The following is a 21477-nucleotide window of genomic DNA, read 5'->3' on the forward strand; positions in this document are numbered from 1 at the left end:
AGTTTTGTAGTACTCCTCATGTAGATCTTGTATATATATTTTGTTAGATTTATATCTAACTATATAATTTTTTTGGTGCTAATGTAAATGGTAATGTAGTTCAAATTCCAATTATTCATTGCTGGTATATAATAAAGCGATTGACATCCTTATGGGTGTGAAAAATGGTATCTCATTTTGTTTTGATTTTCATTTCCATAATGGTTAGTGATGTTGAGCATCTTTTCGTGTGCTCATTGGCCATCTGTATATCTTCTTTGGAGAAATGTCTGTTCAAGTCAAGTCCATTGCCTAATTTTTTAATTGATTCAGTTTTTATTTTTCTTGATGAGTTGTAGGAGTTCTTTATATATTCTGGATATTAATCTCCCTTATCAGAAGACATGATTTGCAAATATTTTCTCTCATTTTGTAGGTTCTCTTTTTACTTCATTAGTAGTGTTTCTTGATATACAAAAGTTTTCAATTGTAATGAAATCTTCATGCCTATTTTGCAGGCACGCAGACAGTTAAGTAATTTTACTAGAGGTTGCTCTTCGCATCCTAGAGGTTGTTAAGGACAAAGCAGGACTTCATAAGGAAATCTACCCTTATGTCATCCAGGAACTTAGACCAACTTTAGATGAACTGGGAAGCTCAACTCCAGAGGAACTAGGCCTTGACAAAGTATAAACCCCATCTACAGGCTTCCCAAAGATTTACTTATAATGCTACTTGAGTGTAAACAATCAACTGGAAATACTGATGATAACATACTACCTTATTTGAACAAGCGTTGCTATACTAAGTACCAAACCATGTAATGGTAACTTGAACTTTAATAAAAAGGAAATGAGTTTGAACTGAAAAACAAGATTAAAAAAATAGTTAATAGTATTCCTTAATATACAAAAGTTTTATATAGCTAATAGTATTTCTTGATACACAAAAGTTTTAAATAATTAATAGTATTTCTTGATATACAAAACTTTTAAATTTTAATGAAGTCGAATTTATCTACTTTTTCTTTTGTTGCTATACTTTTGTCGTATCCAAGAAGTCATTGCCAAATCTAATGTCATGAAGTTTTTGCCCTATTTTTCCTTCTAAGAATTTTCTAGTTTTAGCTCATATGTTTAGGTCTTCTGAGTTTTGAGATCCATTTTGAGTTAATTTTAAATTATGGTGTGAGATAAAGTGGGCAGGATCAATTTTTGAGGACTTCCCAATACTTCGCCAGATAGAAGATAGGATGAGCTTGCAAAGAGGAAGAAATGGACAAGCGTCAATGTTGTTAAGAAGTCAAATAAGATGAGGACCCCAAAGATGTTTATTGCATTTAGCAACATGTAGGAGACAGGATGAAAAGCACAGGTCATGTTCCTGAAACTTGACCTGTTCTTGAAGCACAGGTCAAGTTCTCAGAACTCAGAAGACCTAAACATATGGTCTAATTTGTATGCAGCGTACAATGTAGAAAATTATATTAGAAGATTGATAGAGGTCAGTTTGAGGAGGGCTTTGAGTTTGAATTTTATTCTCTAGGCAGCAGTAAGGCATAAAAAGGATAATGAAATAATAGTTCTTTCATGGGGGGAGTGTAATGGCAGAGAGTCTATGTCCTTTGTATATGAAAAATTGAGAGAGGTATAATGTAGTAGTTCTAGGGGAACTAGTTGTTCCTAGTTGGTGCTAATCTTTGGTCCTAGAAGGTAAATATACATCTCTTGACTGTTGAATATATCTAATATACTCAGCTTCTTGCTGGGGTTATAGCTAAAAATAGCTCAACCCTGTTTCTCTTTGGTCATTACTCGACTGTATTGAACTTGAGTTATTTTAAGGTGAGGGCTAGACAGCTGATTGATAGGTGTTATTTATGTCTGAAAGTCACTAAGAAGTGCAATTATTTTCTGTTTTACTGTGCAGAAACTAGTTCTGGCTGTTTTCTTCCACCTTGGGACTATTTATCTGGAAGCTGGGTACTTTGTATGCCTCAATGTAAGGTGATCCTGAACATAAGATTATTTTCCAGCACCAGCATTTTCCCAATTCAAAGGTCCATTAAAAAAATTTGATTTTGCTAACTAGTAGGGATAGAGGTGAAATAGTCAAATGGCTATTTGTATTTGATGTAGTAATTTAACTATACATATTTAAAGTCACAGTGTATAAAATAAAATAAATATAAAAATATAATAAATGCCACCAAATTTCTTAAAACCATTTTCTTAAGATACTTTTTAATTTGGTTTTATGATTTCAGATATAGAAAAGTTACAACAGTAGTGCAAAGAACTCCCATATACTCTTCTAGATTTTCCATTTGCTTTATCATTCTCTCTGTGTGTGTAAATCTCTATGTGTGTATGTATATACATACATTTTATTCTGACTCATTTGAGAGTAAATTGCAGATATGATGACTCTAAATTCTTCAATGTATATTTTCTAAAAACAGTGTCTTACATAAACACCACACAGTCATCTAAACCAGGAAATTAACATTGGAACAATGCTGTTATCTAATCTACAGACCTGATTCGGATTTCACCAATTTTCCCAATAATGTCCTTTATATTAAAAGAACTTTTTTTTTTCTGGTGCAAGATTTTAATTAGGAGCACATATTACATATAATTGTCATAATTGTCTTAAAGCAATTTGTTTCTTCAAACTCTACATGTGGCTTTGAGATCAGTATCTTCATCCTCACTAGAAGGTACTTTTTGAGTCATCTAGCATAATTTTTTAGAGATTATCATTTCACTTCTCTTTCTTTGAGATACAGCACACTTTTGATTCTCATTAATATTGTAATGTTATTGGAAATATTATCACAGGCTACAAATAAATGACATTAAATAATAAAACATTAAAACATTTATTTTTCTCAGTCATCATATATGTATATATTTGGATTTATACATGATGACTACTGTATTGTTTTTATAAATTTTAAGCAAAAAGCTTGCTTATTCTTTCTGCAACTGAGAAATCATATTTCTAAGAATAATCAATTAATTATTATTTAGTCTGTTTAACCTATTATTCTGGTAGACCCATCTAAGAATTTAAAATTAATATGGTGGCTTTATTTCAGGATGATGTGTCTTCTCTAAACAGCACTTTATTCATATAATAAAATAATTAGTAAAAGATTTGTAAGGATATGCATAGGCAATTTCTTCCTTTTTCAAGAAATGATATCAAGATAACCAAAGAATAACTTTACAGAGAGGCAGATTAGTTCATTTGCCACCAACTGAAAATGGAAATATCTAATTTGAACAAAAACTTGTGGCAATCTAAGAGGCAAAGATAGAATTACAAACCAAATTATATGCACATGTGTTCCTTGTGAAACGTCAATATTGGTCTTAAAAACAAAGCTAACTTGCATAGTTGAATAGTGTTGTCATAGGTTGGGTGTTATAGACATACTATGAATGTGACTAATGTAACTAATTTTGAAAAACAGGCTAAAATCTCAGTCCTCTGTGTAAACTATTAAAAATATTTGCTAATGAGTCTTTTGTGGCTGAACAGTTCTTTAAATATATAAAGATGCAGTTAAGAGTCAAGGATAGAGAGCATGACTTTAAAAAAAATATGTTTTCCTATTTGACCCTCATATTCTTTTCTAATCCAATAGATGTAAATTTTTTACCTTTACTCCAGATTTTCACATTCCTTTTTACTCATGGAAAATTTTTTCCTTGACCGCTGAGAACCTTTTAAAATTTTAATTCTTCAAATATTTGCCCAATTACATTTTTTTATTGACATATAACATTGTATTAGTTTCAGGTGTACAACGTAATGATTTGATATATGTATATGTTGCAAAATGATTACCACAGTAAGTTTAGTTAACATCCATCACCTTACATAGTTACTTTTTTTTAATTTAAAAAAATTTTTTAAAATTTTTGTTTAAAATATTACAGATGTCCCTTTTTCTCCCCAATGACCCGTTCCACCCCGTCCCCTCCCCCTCCCCAGTCCCTCTCTTCACCATTGTCCGTGTCCTTGGGTTGTGCATATATGCATATAAATTTTTTGGTTAATCTCTCCCCCTACACCCACCCGCCCTCCTCCATCCCTTTGACATTCGTCAGTCTGATCTATGCTTCCATGTCATTGAATCTGTTCTGTTCACCAGTTTATTAAGTTCTTTGGACTCCACATATAAGTGAGATCATGTGATGTTTGTCTTTCTCTACCTGGCTTATTTCACTTAGCATAATATTCCTCAGGTCCAGCCATACTGTCCCAAAGGGCAGGAGATCCTTCTTCTTTACAGCTGCATAGTATTCCATGGTGTATATTTTCCACAGCTTTTTTTATCCACTCATCTACTGATGGGCCCTTGGGCTGTTTCCAGATTTTAGCTATTGTAAATTGCGCTGCTATGAACATAGGAGTGCATATATTCTTTCTGATTAGTGTTTCAGGATTCTTAGGATATATTCCTAGAAGTGGGATCACTGGGTCAAAAGGCAGCTCCATTTCTAATTTTTTGAGGAACCTCCATACTGTTTTTCATAGTGGTTGCACCAGTCTGCATAGTACCTTTTTAAAAACAGATATGTTTTTATTGATTTTATAGAGAAAGGAAGGGAGAGGGAGAGAGAAACATCGATCCGATGCCTCCTGGCTGCCACCTACTGGGGTTTGAGTCCACAGCCCGGGCATGTGCCCTGACCAAGAATCAAACTGGTGACCTCTTGGTGCATGGGACTACACTCAACCCACTGAGCCACACCAGCTGGGCAGAAAAGTATATTCTTAAAATGACATGTAATTTTACTTCATAGTAGTAGCCACAGTTAGTATACTTCTTTTATTATGCAGTATAGAAAAAAAATTAAGATTGGTATAAATGAGCTTAACATCATATCCCAAGCATTGTCCCATGCTTGTAAATGTTCTTAGAAGATATTTTTGATGGCTCTATAATTTTCTATTGGATAGATATACTGTAATTAGTCACTCATCTTTTGTTGGACTTTATATTTCAAGTGTTGTAAATTATAGTTTTGTTTCGTTTTTCTCCCTTTGGCAGTTCCAAATGAAGTAATGTCAGCAATTGGGCAGGTTTTTTGTTTGTTTTTTGGTCAGTGTGCATGCATATTTCCTAAGATATAAAAATAGATCCTTCATTGTATGAAAATAGATCCTTCGCTGTATGAAATCTTCTTGTCTTCTCCGTGTACTCCAAGGTTGTGCCTTGACTGGGGTAGTTGGTTTAATTGTTTGTCTCCCTACTAGATTGTCTTCTTTCATCTTTCTATCTTCATTACTCAGCACAGTGCCAGGAATATTACAGGCATTTAATAAAATATTTGTTGAGTGTTTGTTATGATTCCGGAAAGTAATGAAACTGGTTTTCACTTGACAGTTTTGGATTTTTTTTCTCATGTTTCTTTGAGTCTCACCTCACATATGTGACACACTTGAAGGTGGAAAAGAGTAAACCAGAAAATTTTTTTCTTTAAACTTACCTTGATACACAGTAGCTTACTAATGACAAAGAGGAGAGCATAACATTTAGCTACAGACTGAAGAAAGATACAGATTGCTGCTTTCCAATCTGATTCATTGAAACTCACGTATCTTTTCCTTTTTCCACTCCTTTTCCTTTCCCCCTTCCTACTCTCCAGAGTTCAACATCAGGACCGTAATTTGAGGTGTCTTGACATTTTCAGATTCAAGTTTTCTTTTTTAAGGACTTTGAGGATAGGATAGAAGGTGTGAAATTTTTAGTTTTAAGTGGAAAGTTTCCTTTCCTGAAGAAGGCCCCCAAAGGGCTTCGAATTTTCCTCTGGAGTCCTTTAGATCCGTTTCACAGGAAGTGTATCTGTGTGTATGTTTTATGTGTATGTAAAGAAAATGTTTATATATGTAAATATCTCTATATAAACATATATGTATATACGATGTTTATGTTCCTGTGTATGTATTATGTGTAGGGCTACCTCGTTACTTAATTTAGGTAATTGGATAGAATTGTTAAATGTGTGATTGTTGAATTCTCTCTGAAACCTGGACTCTATCAAGTTATCTTGACTTTTTTGATAGAAAGGAAGTTGTATAATTATTGGTTCTTTGGTAGTTGGATAAAACTCTCACAGTTGTTCTGTTCCTGGCCTCTTGGAAGCACATAGGTAAATATTTAATGGTTCTTTTCTAGTACATCACCGATGCTTAAAATATTAATTGTGGTCAGCTAATTATATGGTTATTGCTACTCTTCTATTGAGAACAGTAACTCACAGTGCAGTTCTTTTGCTTTAGAACATTCTGCCGTGTCCCTGATAATGTAAATGTGGATTGATTTCTAGTAAAAACATTTTAAAAAATGGGGCACCACTTAGAGTCACAAAAAAGTTTAGCTGTCTCTGGAGGCATACCCAAATAAGTAACTTATGTTCTATTTACATTCTTGGAACTTTAGGCATATAGGTTAGGAGACTAACCTTCTTGACTTTTTACTGTAAAAGGCTTCCCTATTCTGAAGTACTGAGATCAGATTGAGTTGAGGGGAAGGAGGTTCTGTGAGGCAGCAGTGCAGGTGGCACTAGAACAATGTTGGGAAGGGGAGACACCCTCACTGTTATCACAACTAATGCTTCACTGGTGTTTCAAAGTCAGGAGGTGTGGGGATTGCTTACCACTTCCTATAAAACAGTGATTCTCAAGTTTTACTTTACATTAGAATCACCTGTGGAATTTTTTAAACTCTGCACACTGTACCAATTAAATCAGATTCTCTGTGGGTGGAATCTAAGCATCAGTATTTTTAAAGCTTCCTAGGAGTAGGAGGTTCCAATGTACAGTCAAAATGAGAATCCCTGCAAAGCTCAAATAAGCTGCAGAGAGGATGTATTGTATAGGTACTGGCTTTAGTTCGACCTCATCAATTATAATTAACTCACTGGGAATTCCTGGATGAAATTTAAGGTTCATTCAGTAGTAGGTGGTCATTGGGCCTCAATCTATACCAGATTCTTTTTTTAGAAAATACATTTTTATTGATTTTAGAGAGAGAGGAAGGGAGAGGGAGAGAGAGAAACATCAATGATGAGAGAGTCATTGATCAGCTGCCTCCTGCACACCCCCTACTGGGGATCGAGCCCACAACCTGGGCATGTGCCCTTGACCAGAAATCGAACCAGCGACCTCTCAGTGTGCATGGGATGATGCTAAACCAACTGAGCCACACCAGCCAGGGCTGTACCAGCTTCCTAGTTGCTGGGAATACAAATATAAGTAAGGTATGGTTGATAAAGGAGTACAGTCTAGTGGAAGATAGAGAAATAATAACAAAAAATTTGTACAGGGCATATAGAATATTAAAATAGGTGTGTCTCAGGTATTACTGGGAATACAGAAGTTAGTTAACTCATCCTGAGGTTTGGGATATGGAAGGAGTGGGAACAAAATGAGAAATGGCTAAGGTTTCACAGAAGAAGTGATGAATAATTAGAGTTTATCAGGTAGAAAAGGGGAGAAAAGAGGAAGTTAAACAAAGGTTATATCATGCAAAGGTGTGAAGAAATTGGATGAGTAAGTGTTCAGTGATTGGTTGGAAAGCAGGTTGTCTATGAGCCATTTGCACGTTATAGGCTGTCTATGAGCCATTATGGCACTTAGTGGTGGTGAAGTGCCATAATTATAAACCACATGTAGGAATGTGGATGTTATCTTGCATGCCAGGTGTCACAGGGTTAAATGCATACAGCGTCTAGATAGATCATCTTAAAAAGTGAAGCTGGTCGGGTGTGAAGCAGTTGGTAGTTCTTGGAGGTTCTGGTAATACAGACAGCATGGACCTTCTTTAAAGGCATTTATAAGGAGCTGTTTTGTAAAGTTTAAATTCAAAGTAAAATAAAATTCAGTACTGCTTAGGTCAGATAAATCTGTCAAATTCAAACTGCAAGTGCCAGCTTGCGTAGTACCTTCAGTATAAGAGCACAGTTTAATATAATACGGAAAAGTTGTAAGGTTTTGTAGCGTTTCTAAAGAAGTGCCTACCATAGAAATACAATGAAGAGGTGATGTTGGGCTGGAGATGAGAACATAGTGAAAAGGTTAGTGTGGTGATCTAGGTAAAATGTTCCAGTAAGCAGCCAGTGCTTCAAACAGGGTAGCTTACACTTGTGGGCTGCTCGTTCCTCTCCTATTAAGTTGCCAGCATTGATAATACATTTTTCCAGCCCACCTGTGCTATATTGCTTCTCTTCTTCACCCATTTGTCCTATTCTACTTTTCTGTGTGTTGAACAAGGCTTTGTTTTTCATTTTCAGGTTTTGTTTGTTTCTCCTTTGGTATGGATTCTTAGATTAACACTGATGTTTCATAGAAACTTTCTTTTATTTCACCTGTAATTTAGCACTTCTGCATCTGGCTGTTGCTCCCAACATCTCACTCTGGGAAGACTCACCAAAGCAGGCTACTGGTTTTAGTTTACAGTTGTTGTTGACACTGGTCAGAAACTAAGCTTAGTCTTAGGTGGAGAACCACCATTTTTCTATTTATATCGTGTTGGTTACTATCAGAAATGTTGTGTGTTTGTTTAGATGGCTCCTTAGCCAAATAGTTTCATTATTGTAATTTTCTTCCCTTTTTTTGATCTAGCTTTTCTTCAGGTCTGACCACCTAAAATGAGCAAGCATTAACATTTTACCATTTTATGTTGCTTCTTTTTTATTTTTTAAAAAATATATCTTTATTGATTTCAGAGAGAGGAAGGAAGAGGGAGAGAGAGAAACATCATTGATGAGAGTCATTGATCAGTTCCTCCTGCATGCCCCCCACTGGGGATCAAGCCTGCAACCTGGGCATGTGCTCTGAATGGGATCCGAATTGTAATTTCCTGGATCATAGGTTGATGCTCAACTGCTGAGCCACGCTGGCTGGGCTATGTTGCTGTTTGTATCCTACTCCTTGTTACTTAGCTAAGATCTCTATACATTGTAAACTTTTAGTCTTTGTATGTCTAAAACCATTTCTTAAGTGGTAATTTAACTAGTTTAAAACAAGAGGGTTGCTGCAATTTTCCCTTAGCAACTTGAAGGTCATTAGCTTTATTGTCTTTTGGGCTCTGTTGTTGCTAATGAGAAGTTGCTGTCAGTGTAATTATACCTTTGTTGGTTATTTGTCTTTTCTTTTATAACTTTTCTTTTTATTCTTGCCGTCCTGTAGTTTGAATGCAAGTTACGTAGAAATATTTATTTTTTAAAATTTTTATTTATTTGATAATATTTATTTTCTATCTGAGGATTCCAACCTTTCTTCAAGTCTGTAACATTTTTAGCCTTACCTCTTCAGTATTTCCTCTGCCTCCCACTGTTCTAAACTTCTAGAATTTCTGTTAGGTCTCCGTACTCTGCAGTATTTTTATCACTTTATTTCTGTGCTACATTCTGGGTCAGTTCCTCCATAATATTTTTCATTGTAAAACTCTCTCTTTGGACAGGTGTATTGGTGAATCACTGGGTAAGGAGTTTATGGCTGGTGGCCTTTTATATATATGTGCATATTTAATTAAATGAACTAGGAGAAGTAACTGCTGATAGTGAGGGCTTCTCGGGTAAAATGAAGGAGATATGGAAAGTGGTGAAGGTCACCTAATGAGTCTATCATTTCATTTCTTGGTTAAAAAGCTTTTATCCAAGATTTTTTTTTTTTTTTTAATGTCTTCATTGATTTTAGAGAGAGGAAGGGAGAGGGGGGGAGAGAGAGAGAGAAACGTCAATGATGAGAGTCATTGACTAGCTGCCTCCTGTGCGTCCCCCACTGGGGATCAAGCCCTCAACGTGAACATGTGCCCTGACCGGCAATTGAACTTCGATCACCTGGATCATAGGTCAGTGCTCAACAGCCCAAGACTTTTTAAAATACAAATTTAAGGAAAATAACTGATAATCATAGTCTTGATGTTTTCCCTGAGCACTAAAGTTGTATTAGCTGAAAATGTAAGGGGTTTTTGTTGTTTGTTTTTTGCTTTATGTTATCAAAAGATAAAGAGAGGTCTGAGAATTAGAAGATCTATATTTCAGTCTTGGTTCTGCCAGAGCTTTTGATTTGTTACTTAACTTTGCCAGTTGTTTAAGCTCATAAAATAGGAATGATAGTACGGATTGTGCCTATTTTCAATACTATATTGTTCTTATGAAGATAATTGAGTTGATTGATTATAAAAATGTTGAAAATCATAGTATTGTTCATAAGGTATAGTTATGTCAAAGTAGTGTAAGTCAGAGATTTAAATTATCTTGGTAATGCCATTTTTGTGCTTATTTTCTCCAAATTAAAGGGGTAATGTGTTAGAAGTATAGTATTAAGCTTTGAAGAAAATACATGTGTGCTTTTCTTTTTATAATGGTCACCAGTTCTAAGTATTTTATTTTACATGGTTTGTTCCAATGAGTTAATTTCTAAAGTATTTTTAGAAAAAAGAGTGGCTGAAATATTAGTCATTTAAATTAGATCACAACTGTATTTACCATCTGTATTGAGTAATTTATTTGAATAAGGTTTATTGGAAGAGTAATGGCTTTTATATCATCTAAAGCAAATGACATTTTTATCCTTTAAATGTACTAGAACTTGCCCTGGCTGGTGTGGCTTAGTTGGTTGGGCGTCGTCCTGTGCACTGAAAGGTTGCTAGTTCATTTCTGGGTCAGGGTATGTGTCTGGTCGCAGGCTCATCAGGAGTAGGAGGTGTGCAGGAGGTAGCCAGTCGATGTTCTGCTCTCACGTCAATGTTTCTCTCCCTCTCCCTTCTCGCTTTCTAAAAATCAATAAAAATATTAAAATTAAAAAAACAAATGTACTAGAACCAAACTTCACGTTAATTTGATTTAAGATAAATTACATTTAATCTTTTTCTTGTTTGGCAGGCAACCAGATAAACTGGTGGTAGTTTGGACAAGAAGAAGTCGAAGGAAGTCTTCTAAGGTTAGTATGCTTCTCTGTCTTTTACCCAAATATTGAATTCAGTTTTAAGTCAAATTATTAAGCCTCTCTGGCCCTATTGTTGAATACCTTAAAGTATTATTAGATATTTTGGGTTATTTCTAGTCTATTAAAATGATTAACCAGCCCTGTAATCTTGATAATACAGTTATTTAAATGGGAGCCAGATATCTGAGCTTTGATATTGGATTTGGTAGCCCTGAGTTAACTTCCCTGTACTAGGGTATCATGAATTAAATAGGTACCACAAAATTTTACCTAAGAGTAACTTATTCAGATTCCAAAAGGATGAAGTTAGGGCACACTTAAGGAATGATGAGTCATCTGAGTCCATTGCTGAGTTGCAGAAGAGAAGAATTTGGTTTTTTTCAAAGGCTTTAAGATTTTTGTACTGATAGCTTTGTGGAGAGTAGAATAGAATTTTAAAATGTTCAATAGCAATTATACAGATATTTTAAAAATTCTATTCTTTAGGTAAGTAAATTTGAGTATATTTTTATAAGCACACAATAGATATAAGCATGTTTATTGGATGTTGATTTTCCACAAGTAGGTCTATGTAAAGAAAAGAAAATAAATTTCAGAATTAAAAATTTTTAAGGGCATCTTTTCAAATTTTATTTTTATTGAGCTAAAATTTACTTATGGTGTAATGTACAGATGTTAATTATATGATTTAGTGAATTTTGATTAATATATACTTTTGTAGTTACCATTCCTGTCAGGATACATACCATTTTGATCAGTATGTTTTTGAGGTTTATGCATGCTATTTTGTACATTGGTATTTTTTTTAAATTGCTGAGAAGATTTCCATTATGTAAATATGCTGTGATTTAATTATTTATACTGTCCTTGTTGATGACATTTGCTTCATTTCCAGTGAATATTGTAAATATTTACTATTGTGGCTGCAACTGCTATGAATATTACTACTGTAGGAGTATTTTGGGGGACAAATATTTTCATTTTTGGGGGCAGATACCTAGGAATTTCTGGAATCACTGGGTAATAGGGTAGGTACATTTTTTACTTTTAAATGTAATCCCACCAGCATTATAGGAAATACTCAGTTGCTTTATAACATGAATGGCATCTTCTTCAAACCATACATTTATAGTTTTGGGGCATTATATTTTAGACCTGGAATATTTCCTTATCCATGTACATACGGGTTCTGAAAATAATCTTAAGGTCTTCGGTCAGTTTTGCTGTTTGAGTCTTAAGCTTTGTGGAAAGGAATAATATAAGATCATCCACTAGGTATAATAGATGAATATGACTACAACTATAAACATTAGAAATAGTCTCTAAATGTATTTAGCTATCAACAGAAAATGATCCCCCCTTTTAATAATTAGATACCAGTTATTTTCTTAAGAAAATTATGAAACATAATGAACTACTTAAGATTATAGCTCAATTCAGAATACCCATGTTTGAGGTTAAATACACTTTTTATTTAGTTGCATTTTTAAAGTCAGTGAAGTAATTTTTATTTTAGGTCCAGATTTTTTTATATTGTATCAAATATTAATTGAATCCATATGGTGAAATGCAAACATGAAATGCAAAAATGAGGCTGCAGGTTGATTTTTCTTAGAATGCAATATTTTGTAGAAGGAATTATTTCTTGTTGAACAATTTTCCAGTTGTGATACTTTTGTTTTTGTTTTTTTAAATACAACAAAGTGTTTAATGAGCAAATTTGTCTTAGCAAATATGAAACCACCACAGTGTAGAAAGGGGCAGGGGCCACAGGGTCCGGGGAGACTAGAGAGGACAGTTGTGATACTTTTAATATTTTAAATCTCTTCTGTATATTTTAGAAGCATTATGAGACCCCACAATGTGGTGAGTTTATTACAGCATATGCATAGCATGTTTGTGTGTGTGTGTGTGTGTATGTAACAATTCTTGTTTCTAGCTATTTTTAAAAAAAATTAGCTATCAGTTATATTAAATACAGAGAGTAGAATCATTGTTTTTTTTCTGAAAGATTCTTCTGTTTTCTAACATTTTTCTTTTAAAATATACATTATTTGTTGCTAAGTCTTACTGAAATCAGTTAGTGGAAAACAGATCTCTGCAACCACTAGCCAGAAAATATTCTAGTTTTTAATTTTAAATATGTTTTTGGAAAGAGTTTGAGCTACACAGTTAACAATTTTTTTTATCATCTGTATAGCTTACTATTTATCTTTCCTGATTCTGAGTGTATCTGCTATTTTTTTTTGGTGGATTGAAATTTATAACTGACACCCAGATAACTATCAGATTAGACAGTAAACCATTAAGGCACATTGCATTATTTGATTTAAAGTTTAGTTCTCAGTTTATTGATCACTTTCTGTGGGTATATGTCTATTTTTATAGCTAAATATACAGAGAGCTCATTGCTGAATCATTTTTTATTGAGAAAATAATTATGGCTACTTAACATAGTATGTAGCTTCCCCTCCTCTTGTTAAGTCATGGCATTTTTTTTTTAAATTTAAAACATTTTTATTTTTTAATTTAATTTTTTAAAATATATCTTTATTGATTTCAGAGAGAGGAAGGGAGAGGGTGAGAGAGTTGGAAACATGAATGATGAGAGTCATTGATCAACTGCCTCCTGCATACCCCCTGCTGGGGATCAAGCCGAAACCTGGGCATGTGCCCTGACTGGGAATCAAACCACGATCTCCTAGATCCTAGGCCGATGCTCAACCACTGAGCCATGCCCAGCCAATTTTAAAACATTTTAAAAAAATATGTTTTTGTTGATTTCAGAGGGAGGAAGGGAGAGGGAGAGAAAGACAGAAGCATCGATGAGAGAAACATTGATCAGCTGTCCCTCCCATCCCCCTTTTGGGAATCCATCCTGCAACCCAGACATGTGCCCTGACTGGAAAGCTAACCAGTGCCCTCCTGGTGAATGGAACAAAGCTCAACCAACTGAGCCACACTGACTGTGCAGTCATGGCATTTATAATAAAGATTATCAGGCTGCATTTCATTTGTATATGCTTAAATAAATTATTTTTCAGTACAATAGGTGGTAGTAGGAAACAAGGCAATTATGTTAGATCAGAAAAATTATGTCTTTGCCTTAAATCCAGTGTTTGAACTATAAATTTAAACTCATAAAGAGATAGGAGAATTCCAAAGGGAAACCAGAACTCTAAACGTCCTCACTAGCTTTTTGATGGCATTACCACCTTTACTTTCTTGCCCTCTGGTTCTGCTACAGCCTTTACAATGCACTTCGATATCAAGAGGGGAGGCTACTGTTTGCAGATCTTTGCCTTTTAGTTGTGATGTTGGCAGCTCTAAGATAACTTTATATGTGACATCCTAAACTTTTGGGTATATGCAGTTTTATAAATTGAAAATTATCAACTAAACAACTATTTGACAACTATAAATTTTCAATGAAATATTTTGAGTTTTGTAGGAATCAGAAATAAACGAGTGCTTGCTCTGTGTTTAATTCTATACAAGGTACCAGTCTTTTAAAGTATGGCATGAAATAATTGGAAAATAAGGCATTTTATAGAGCCAGTACTCCAAATTGAGAGATTTTGCCTTTTTTCCTAGGTCTGCTTTGGCAAATGCCAAAGGACCTGTGATATGATTAAAAAGTGAAAAAAATTGTGTAGGACAACTGGATAATTTCAACCTATATCTATACTAGGATACTGGCAAATGATTAACTTGCCTTTTGTTACTATACTGAGGAGCTAAATAGCTGTACTTGTGTTTTTGTGACTAATTTTGTAGGGAAATCCTTTCTGTTACCCTGAATGAAAACTGATCTGGGTTATTAAAGTGCTGTTGTTTGCCAATGTGATGTACTTTTTCTATATCAAGTTCTCAAGAACTTAACTTGCTGTCCCTGTGGATTTGCACAATTAGATGTTTATTACCATAGCTAGTTTTAGTTATCTGTATTAGACTTTTTTCCATTCTTGTTCTAGCTTGAGATTTTTGAATTCTGTTTGAGGTAGAGGTTGTAGTAAGCTCTTTGAAAATAGGAATGCCATTTTTTTTTCATGTTTGGCACTATGTACATCCCTGATTCCTCTCTAATAAAATTTACTGGTCCTGTTTTTTGTCTAATATATAATAATTAGATAAATAAAAGAGAGAGAGATTTTTAGTTTGTTAAGCAGATTGTATTTTCGTTTGTTCAGCATTTGAATTACATTCCCTGATTCAAGACTGAGGATTAAAGGAGGTCTTTTAGAGGACCAGCATTAGGAGACCTGAGGAAATTATCTGAAACCACCATCTCTTAAATGCCCAGTTGTTAGGTGGTTTCCACATTCACTGCTTTCCCCATTTTTGATCTGTGTCATTCATATAAGTGTGAAGACCTTAAGGATAGAAGACTATTTTCTTTACTGTATTAATGAGGGATAGAGCTAGGCAAGATGGTGTCTGGATGAAGAAGTCTGACTTGGAAATCATGGAGCCTGGTTCTTCTACTGATTACTAGTATGGGTTCAAGCAAGCCCCTTACTTTATGATTGCTTCAGTTTCCTTATGTGGACTTGGAGTAGATTTCCTAAGGATATATTTGGGTCTAAAATTCTTTTATGGTCATTTTTTTCATAAAGAACTTTTTAAAGACTCTTTTCTTCTGTGGATAAGAAAAGTTGTTATTATTCTCATATGTTTCAATTGTATGTGGAGGCCATGAAAATGAAAATATAATTATATGAAAATATAATTATGGAAAGTTTGAAGAGACCAGAGAAATAGCCTGGTCTGCCTTCACAGTACCTGATAATTAACGTTATCAGGTCTTCAGAATTAAGTATGTAGAGTGGAGTTTTGATTAAGGATTATCTAAGGTAGACATGAATTTACTTTTCAAAATGGAGATTGTTTACTTTGTGGAGTTTTTGTTCTAAGACTGTCAACAGGCATGGAAATAGGGGAATGAATAGAGGAATTTCTGGTGATGTTTTTTAATCAACAAAACTCAGTTTTTTACCTTTGGCTATGGTGTGCTAATGTGGTGGTGAGTCTCTACTTCCCTTTCCTCACTTGAAGTTTTGTCATTGGAGGCAATGGAGAGAGAACAGGGGAAGAACTATTGACAATTTATGAGTTGGGGCGGGGGAAGAATGCTTGTAAGCCTATATCTTCTGGTAATATTTTAACTAATAAGATCTGATAAGATTTGCATGGGCCTAAGTTTCCATGATCTTGATCTCTTCTCAGTTCCATTTCCTGGGTTCAGATCCAACTTCTGCCATATATTTGCTTTGTGATCTTGGGCACGTCTGTGCCTTGGTTTCCTCTTCTGCTAAATTTGCTCCCTTACATGTATCTGCACTCATATACATTAACCTTTATCCTGCTGTGGCTAGAATGGTCTGTGCTCCCAGCAAAGGTCAATCTGTCTCCTTTTATACTGTTAAGAACATTATTCTAGCAATTATTTCTCTTCTGCATCATTAAAATTTCCTTTTTTTTTAAATATATCTCTATTGATTTCAGAGAGAGAAAAGGAGAGAGAGAGAGAGAGAGAGAGAGAGAGAGAGAGATAGAAACTTCAACTACGAGAGAGTCATTGATCAAGCCCGCAACCCGGGCATGTGCCCTGACCGGGAATCGAACCCCATCGCCTGGATCCTAGGTCGACGCTCAACCACTGAGCCACGCCCGGCTGGGCAAACTTTGCTTCTTAAATGGATATTTCCCATCAGCATAAAAATATTTTTCTCTAATTAAAAAAATTTCCTCTGACAGTATTTCTCGCACTAGCACCAACCAGTTTCTCTCTCTTCTCTTTCGGCAAAACACCTCAGAAGAATTGAGTGTACTTTCTATTTTCAGTTTCTTTCCTCCTAATCTTTCTTGAACCCAGGCTTTTGCCTTCATCACTCTACTGAAATTGATCTTGTGAAGTCAGTAATAGCTTCTGCTTTGTTAATTCCAGTGATTGTTTTTCAGGCCTCATCCTATTCGGCCTATCACTAACATTTGGCACGGGTGATTGCTCCATTCTCTTGAAACATTTTCTTCACTAGACTTTCAGGATACCAGCACTCCTCTGGTTTTCCTTCTGCTTTGACCCTCCTTTTTGGATTCCTTCTCATTTCCTTGACCTGTTAATGCACTCCAAGGTTCAGTGCTTGAGCCTTTATATTCTTTATTTGTACTCACTCCCTTGGTATCACATCTACTCTTAAGGTTTAGATATCACCTGTATGCTAATGATTCCCAAATTTATAACTCAAGACTCTATATGTAGTTGCCTATTTGAACATCTGAACTTGAATATCTCCTAGGCATCTGCTCCTCCTGCAGTCTTGCCTATCTCTTAATGGCCATTCCTTTCTTCTACTTGCTCAAGGGCAAAAGCCTTAAAATAGCCTTGTCTACTTCCTTTTTCTCATACAATCAGACAGCAAATCTTTATTGATTCTGTTTTGAAAATATAAAAATATTTTCTTGATCCAGCCATTTTGTACCATCTTTCTACCACCTCAAGCCAAGTCACTCTCAGCTCTCCTCTGGATTATTGCAGTAGTTTCTTATTTGGTCTCGCTGTATCCTTTCTTATGTATGGAGCCTTTTCTTGATACATTAGCTGGAGTGAATCTGTTAAAAATAATTTAGATAATCATATCTCTCTTTAAAACCCTCGAGTGGCTTCCTTTCTCCTTCAAATTACAAGCCAAAATCTTTGCAATGGCCTCCCAGATCCTTATATGATTGGACCTCCATTATTTTTCTGACCTTGTCTCCTACTGCTCTTCTCTTTGATGACTCTGCTCCAGCCACAATTGGCCTCCTTGTGATCTAACTGCCTCAGCAGCTTTCCAAGGCACCTTTCCAGTCGCTGTACCATCTCCTTGGAAAGCTCTTCTCATATATTTACATATCTGAGTCTTTCACCTTCTTAACACCTTCTCTTAACTATTATCTTTTCAATGACACTTTCTCTGACTACCCTATTGAAAATTGTTACGCTCTCTTGCCCCACTTCATCCTTCCTCCCTACTTTTATTTTTCTCCATAGCACTTACCTCCACCTAACATACTATATATTTTACTTATTTTGTCTGTCTCTCTCTTCCTACTATATTGTAAACTCTACTAAGGCAGATTGTTCTTTTTCCTACTCCAGTGCCTAGACAGTACTTGGCAGATAGTATCAACTGAGTGAGTGAATGAATGAATGGTTGCTACCTCTTAGGGTTCTTAGGCAGATTAAATGAGTTAAACATAAGTAAGTTAAACATGGATTGACATATAGAAAGTACTCTATAAACTGCTAGCTTTTATTATCACATTCATGGCATGTCCATGGATCCCATAGAGATGAAGAACTTAACTGAGACGTCTTGGCATAGCTAATCTTCCATCAGTTTTGGCTGGAAATGCCACCACCAATAAAGAACTATAGTGATAATGCCCAAATTTGGGGGAGGGAGGTTCCCTTAGGGAACCTTGATAACCAAGATTTCCAAAGGAAAAAAATCTTTAAAAGTACAAGCACTAGAAATATTAACTGCAAAAACTGCGTTCTTTTTTTTAATTGTCCCAAATAAGCATTGACAGTCTAATGGGAAATTAATTTAAATGCAAAGCATGCAGTTACTTTTTCCCTTTGATGAATGAATTTGCCTTTAAGTTCTATGAATACAAAAGTAGCTTTTAAATATGTCTCCTAATAAAATTTTATCCAATCACGAGTAGTAGCTTTTGAAAATATGAAACCCTTCAATTTTGCATCTTCTTTTGGGTGTGGGTGGGAGATAGGGTGAAGGTTTGTTTATAGATGTCATCGGTAGCTGTCATGTGATAGAGCTGTCATGACCCAAGTTTAATGCTTGAAAAGTTTTATTTGACCAGTTATTTTTATTTCAGGGAGACTACATACAGATCTAATGATAGTTACGGAGGGTCAATATATTTTTGTAAATTATTAACATTACATTTCCTGTACTTCACATTGAAGCCATTTTTTTTATTTTGGTAGGCTCATAGCTGGCAACCTGGAATAAAAAATCCATACCGTGGTGTTGTAGTGTGGCCTGTTCCTGAAAACATTGAAATCACTGTGACACTTTTTAAGGTAAGTTTCATTTTTATAAGTTAAAGAATTTACTATATAATCGTGGTTCTAAATGACAGAATATTTCACTATTCATTGTTCTATGCATTTGGGTCCAACCTGGTACCTTAATATGCATTATTTTTAGGGATATAGAAGTTTATTAACAATGCAAGAGCATCAGGATATTTCATGGTCTATAAAGTCAGAATAATTTGGTAGTCCTTTTGAACTTGTTATAATTAAGATCAGTTGGAATACTTCTTTTACTACTTCCTATGTTCTATCCATGGGAAACTTTAAAGTTCTTTTCCTATGGAAAGTTGAGGTTTGTGGAATTCTTAGTTTTGAGCCTCATTTTGTTAGCCTTGTTTGACCAATAACAAGATATGTTTTTAAATGAGCATTTGATAAATATTTTAGTGATGTTAGTATTAGAAGATAAGTTTTAAATCGATATTTGATAAATATTTTATTGCTATTAATATTTTATAAATACTATAGCTTAAAAACAAAAATCTAGTTGTAAATTCAAAGTATAAATCTAAAAATGTAGGTGTATATATACCTACCAGTCTGTTTTATGTACTTTTTTTCTTGAAAGTGTTCCATATTTCTTGAAACATTATAATGTATTTCTCACACATATGGTGATTAAACACTAAAGTATTTACTTTCCTAACCAACTCCTTACCTACTCCAAAAAAATTAAAAATAAAAGGTTGAGACTACTATGTCTCAGTTTTAGCCTCTTTGAAAATGTTGAAATTAGAAAACAAATGCTTTATTTCTTCTTTCAATCATTCCCATTGTATTGAAATTATTGTAGAAGGAAAGGAAGAAGAAGGCCATTTTATTAAGCATAATTTAGTAACATAAAGCTTGTGGCTTAGGAAAATCCACTAAATATTCCAGGACATTAAATTTAAGTAGAGCATTGTTATATGGCTTAGAGTGTGAAATCGCTGTGTAACAAGGTTGCTTTTGATTTTATGATCCATTATATTATTTCACTTATTCAGGAACTACTGCAGAGATCAATAGAACAAAACAATATGTTGAATGTTAATGTACTAACCCATGAATGGAATACTACTCTTAAATGTTCTGTTTTCTTAACACTTTATGTATATTTTATAGTTTTGATATTACTATTATTGGCATTATAACATTACTTGATTATGTTTGTCATATATACACCATGATTGGTTTGCCTAGGGAGAAATAAGGGGTGAGACAGTAGCTACTGTTCCTTTTTTCCGGGAGGACTAGAACCATCCTATTGTCTTTCAGCCAGCTGTCCTGAAAGCCTGTTATTAAATCCCTCTATCCATATTTTTCCTGCTGGAATGATACAGTAAGCTTAGACGTTAACTGAGAATTTTAGAGTATTTCATTTCATTCTCACAGCAACCCTAAGGTTCTATGATTATTTCTATTGTACTGCCAAGGCAACTGAGACTAGAAAAGAAGGTAACTTGCCCAGTCACACTGTGATTTAGCCCTGTTCTTTATTCTGCGTTGTACTGCCTATTCTGTAATAAAAACGACTATGAATATAGGCTACAACAAGATTTTTCACATTCTTGAGGAAGACTTTTAAGTAATCTCTTGAAAGCTTTGATTTAGTTTATTGTTTATATTGGTAAAGCAAATGAATAGACATAGTTATACAACTTTTTCTAAAAAGAAGGTTGATAGAGAAAACAGGGGTTAGAATAGAGCTGATAAATAGCTGACAGCCATGTGTTTGGGGAAAGGATATGTACTGAGTGATTCTGAGTTGAAAGTGGCTGTTGAAATATGTCACTTGGGAGGATTAGGAGATAAGTGTTGTTTTGAAGTACTGATGAGAATGTTCAGCATATCTTTATCACTGAACTTTTATGACTTTGAGTGTTATGGTGTATAGAAAAAAACAAAAACAAATGCCCCTTCTTCCCCCATTTGCTGTATCATTTGTCCTAAAACAACCTTGTAACCATTTAAAATATTTAGAGAATATTTTCAATCAACCGTTTTTATCTTCCTGACTTTTCCATCCCAGCAGAATTATAATACAGAAAAGTAAAACAAGCAAACAAAACAACTTTTCAGTTTTTCATGATAATTTTTGGATCTTGTTATTTGAACATCATTGAAAATATTCAAGTAAAAAACTTTCTTATTTTTCCCTTTTCAAAATTTTACTTTAATAAAGTCTCACAGTTCACTTAATCTTGAAGTTTGCAAATAGAAAAAACACTACTTTAAATCCTTTTTGTCCAAAGTATAGTATTCACAGAGGTGTGCTCATAGACAAGGTGCATTTTAAAGAAGTTATCAGTGTTTTATTTTTTCTATGATTTAACTGAAGTTAATTTCTTTAGCCTGCATGCATGCTTGTTTTTGAAATTTGAATTAGATTGAAAATATGTGTTTCTAGTAAATGAATAAAAGTCTTAGGATTTTGA

The 21477-nt window shown here is 34.4% G+C and overlaps 1 protein-coding gene across 1 annotated transcript in view; it reads left to right on the plus strand.

The window, feature by feature from the left end:
• The window catches only part of EHBP1 (EH domain binding protein 1), a 272093-nt gene that overhangs the window by 16085 nt on the left and 234531 nt on the right, over window positions 1–21477 (plus strand). The window contains exons 3-4 of the mRNA XM_087823592.1: window positions 10890–10947; window positions 18950–19045. Of these exons, the coding sequence (XP_087679718.1) occupies window positions 10890–10947; window positions 18950–19045 (154 nt within the window). The remainder of the gene's footprint in view (window positions 1–10889; window positions 10948–18949; window positions 19046–21477) is intronic.

Source organism: Miniopterus natalensis, chromosome 13, assembly GCF_054644295.1.
Source record: "Miniopterus natalensis isolate mMinNat1 chromosome 13, mMinNat1.hap1, whole genome shotgun sequence".
Classification (NCBI taxonomy): domain Eukaryota; kingdom Metazoa; phylum Chordata; class Mammalia; order Chiroptera; family Miniopteridae; genus Miniopterus; species Miniopterus natalensis.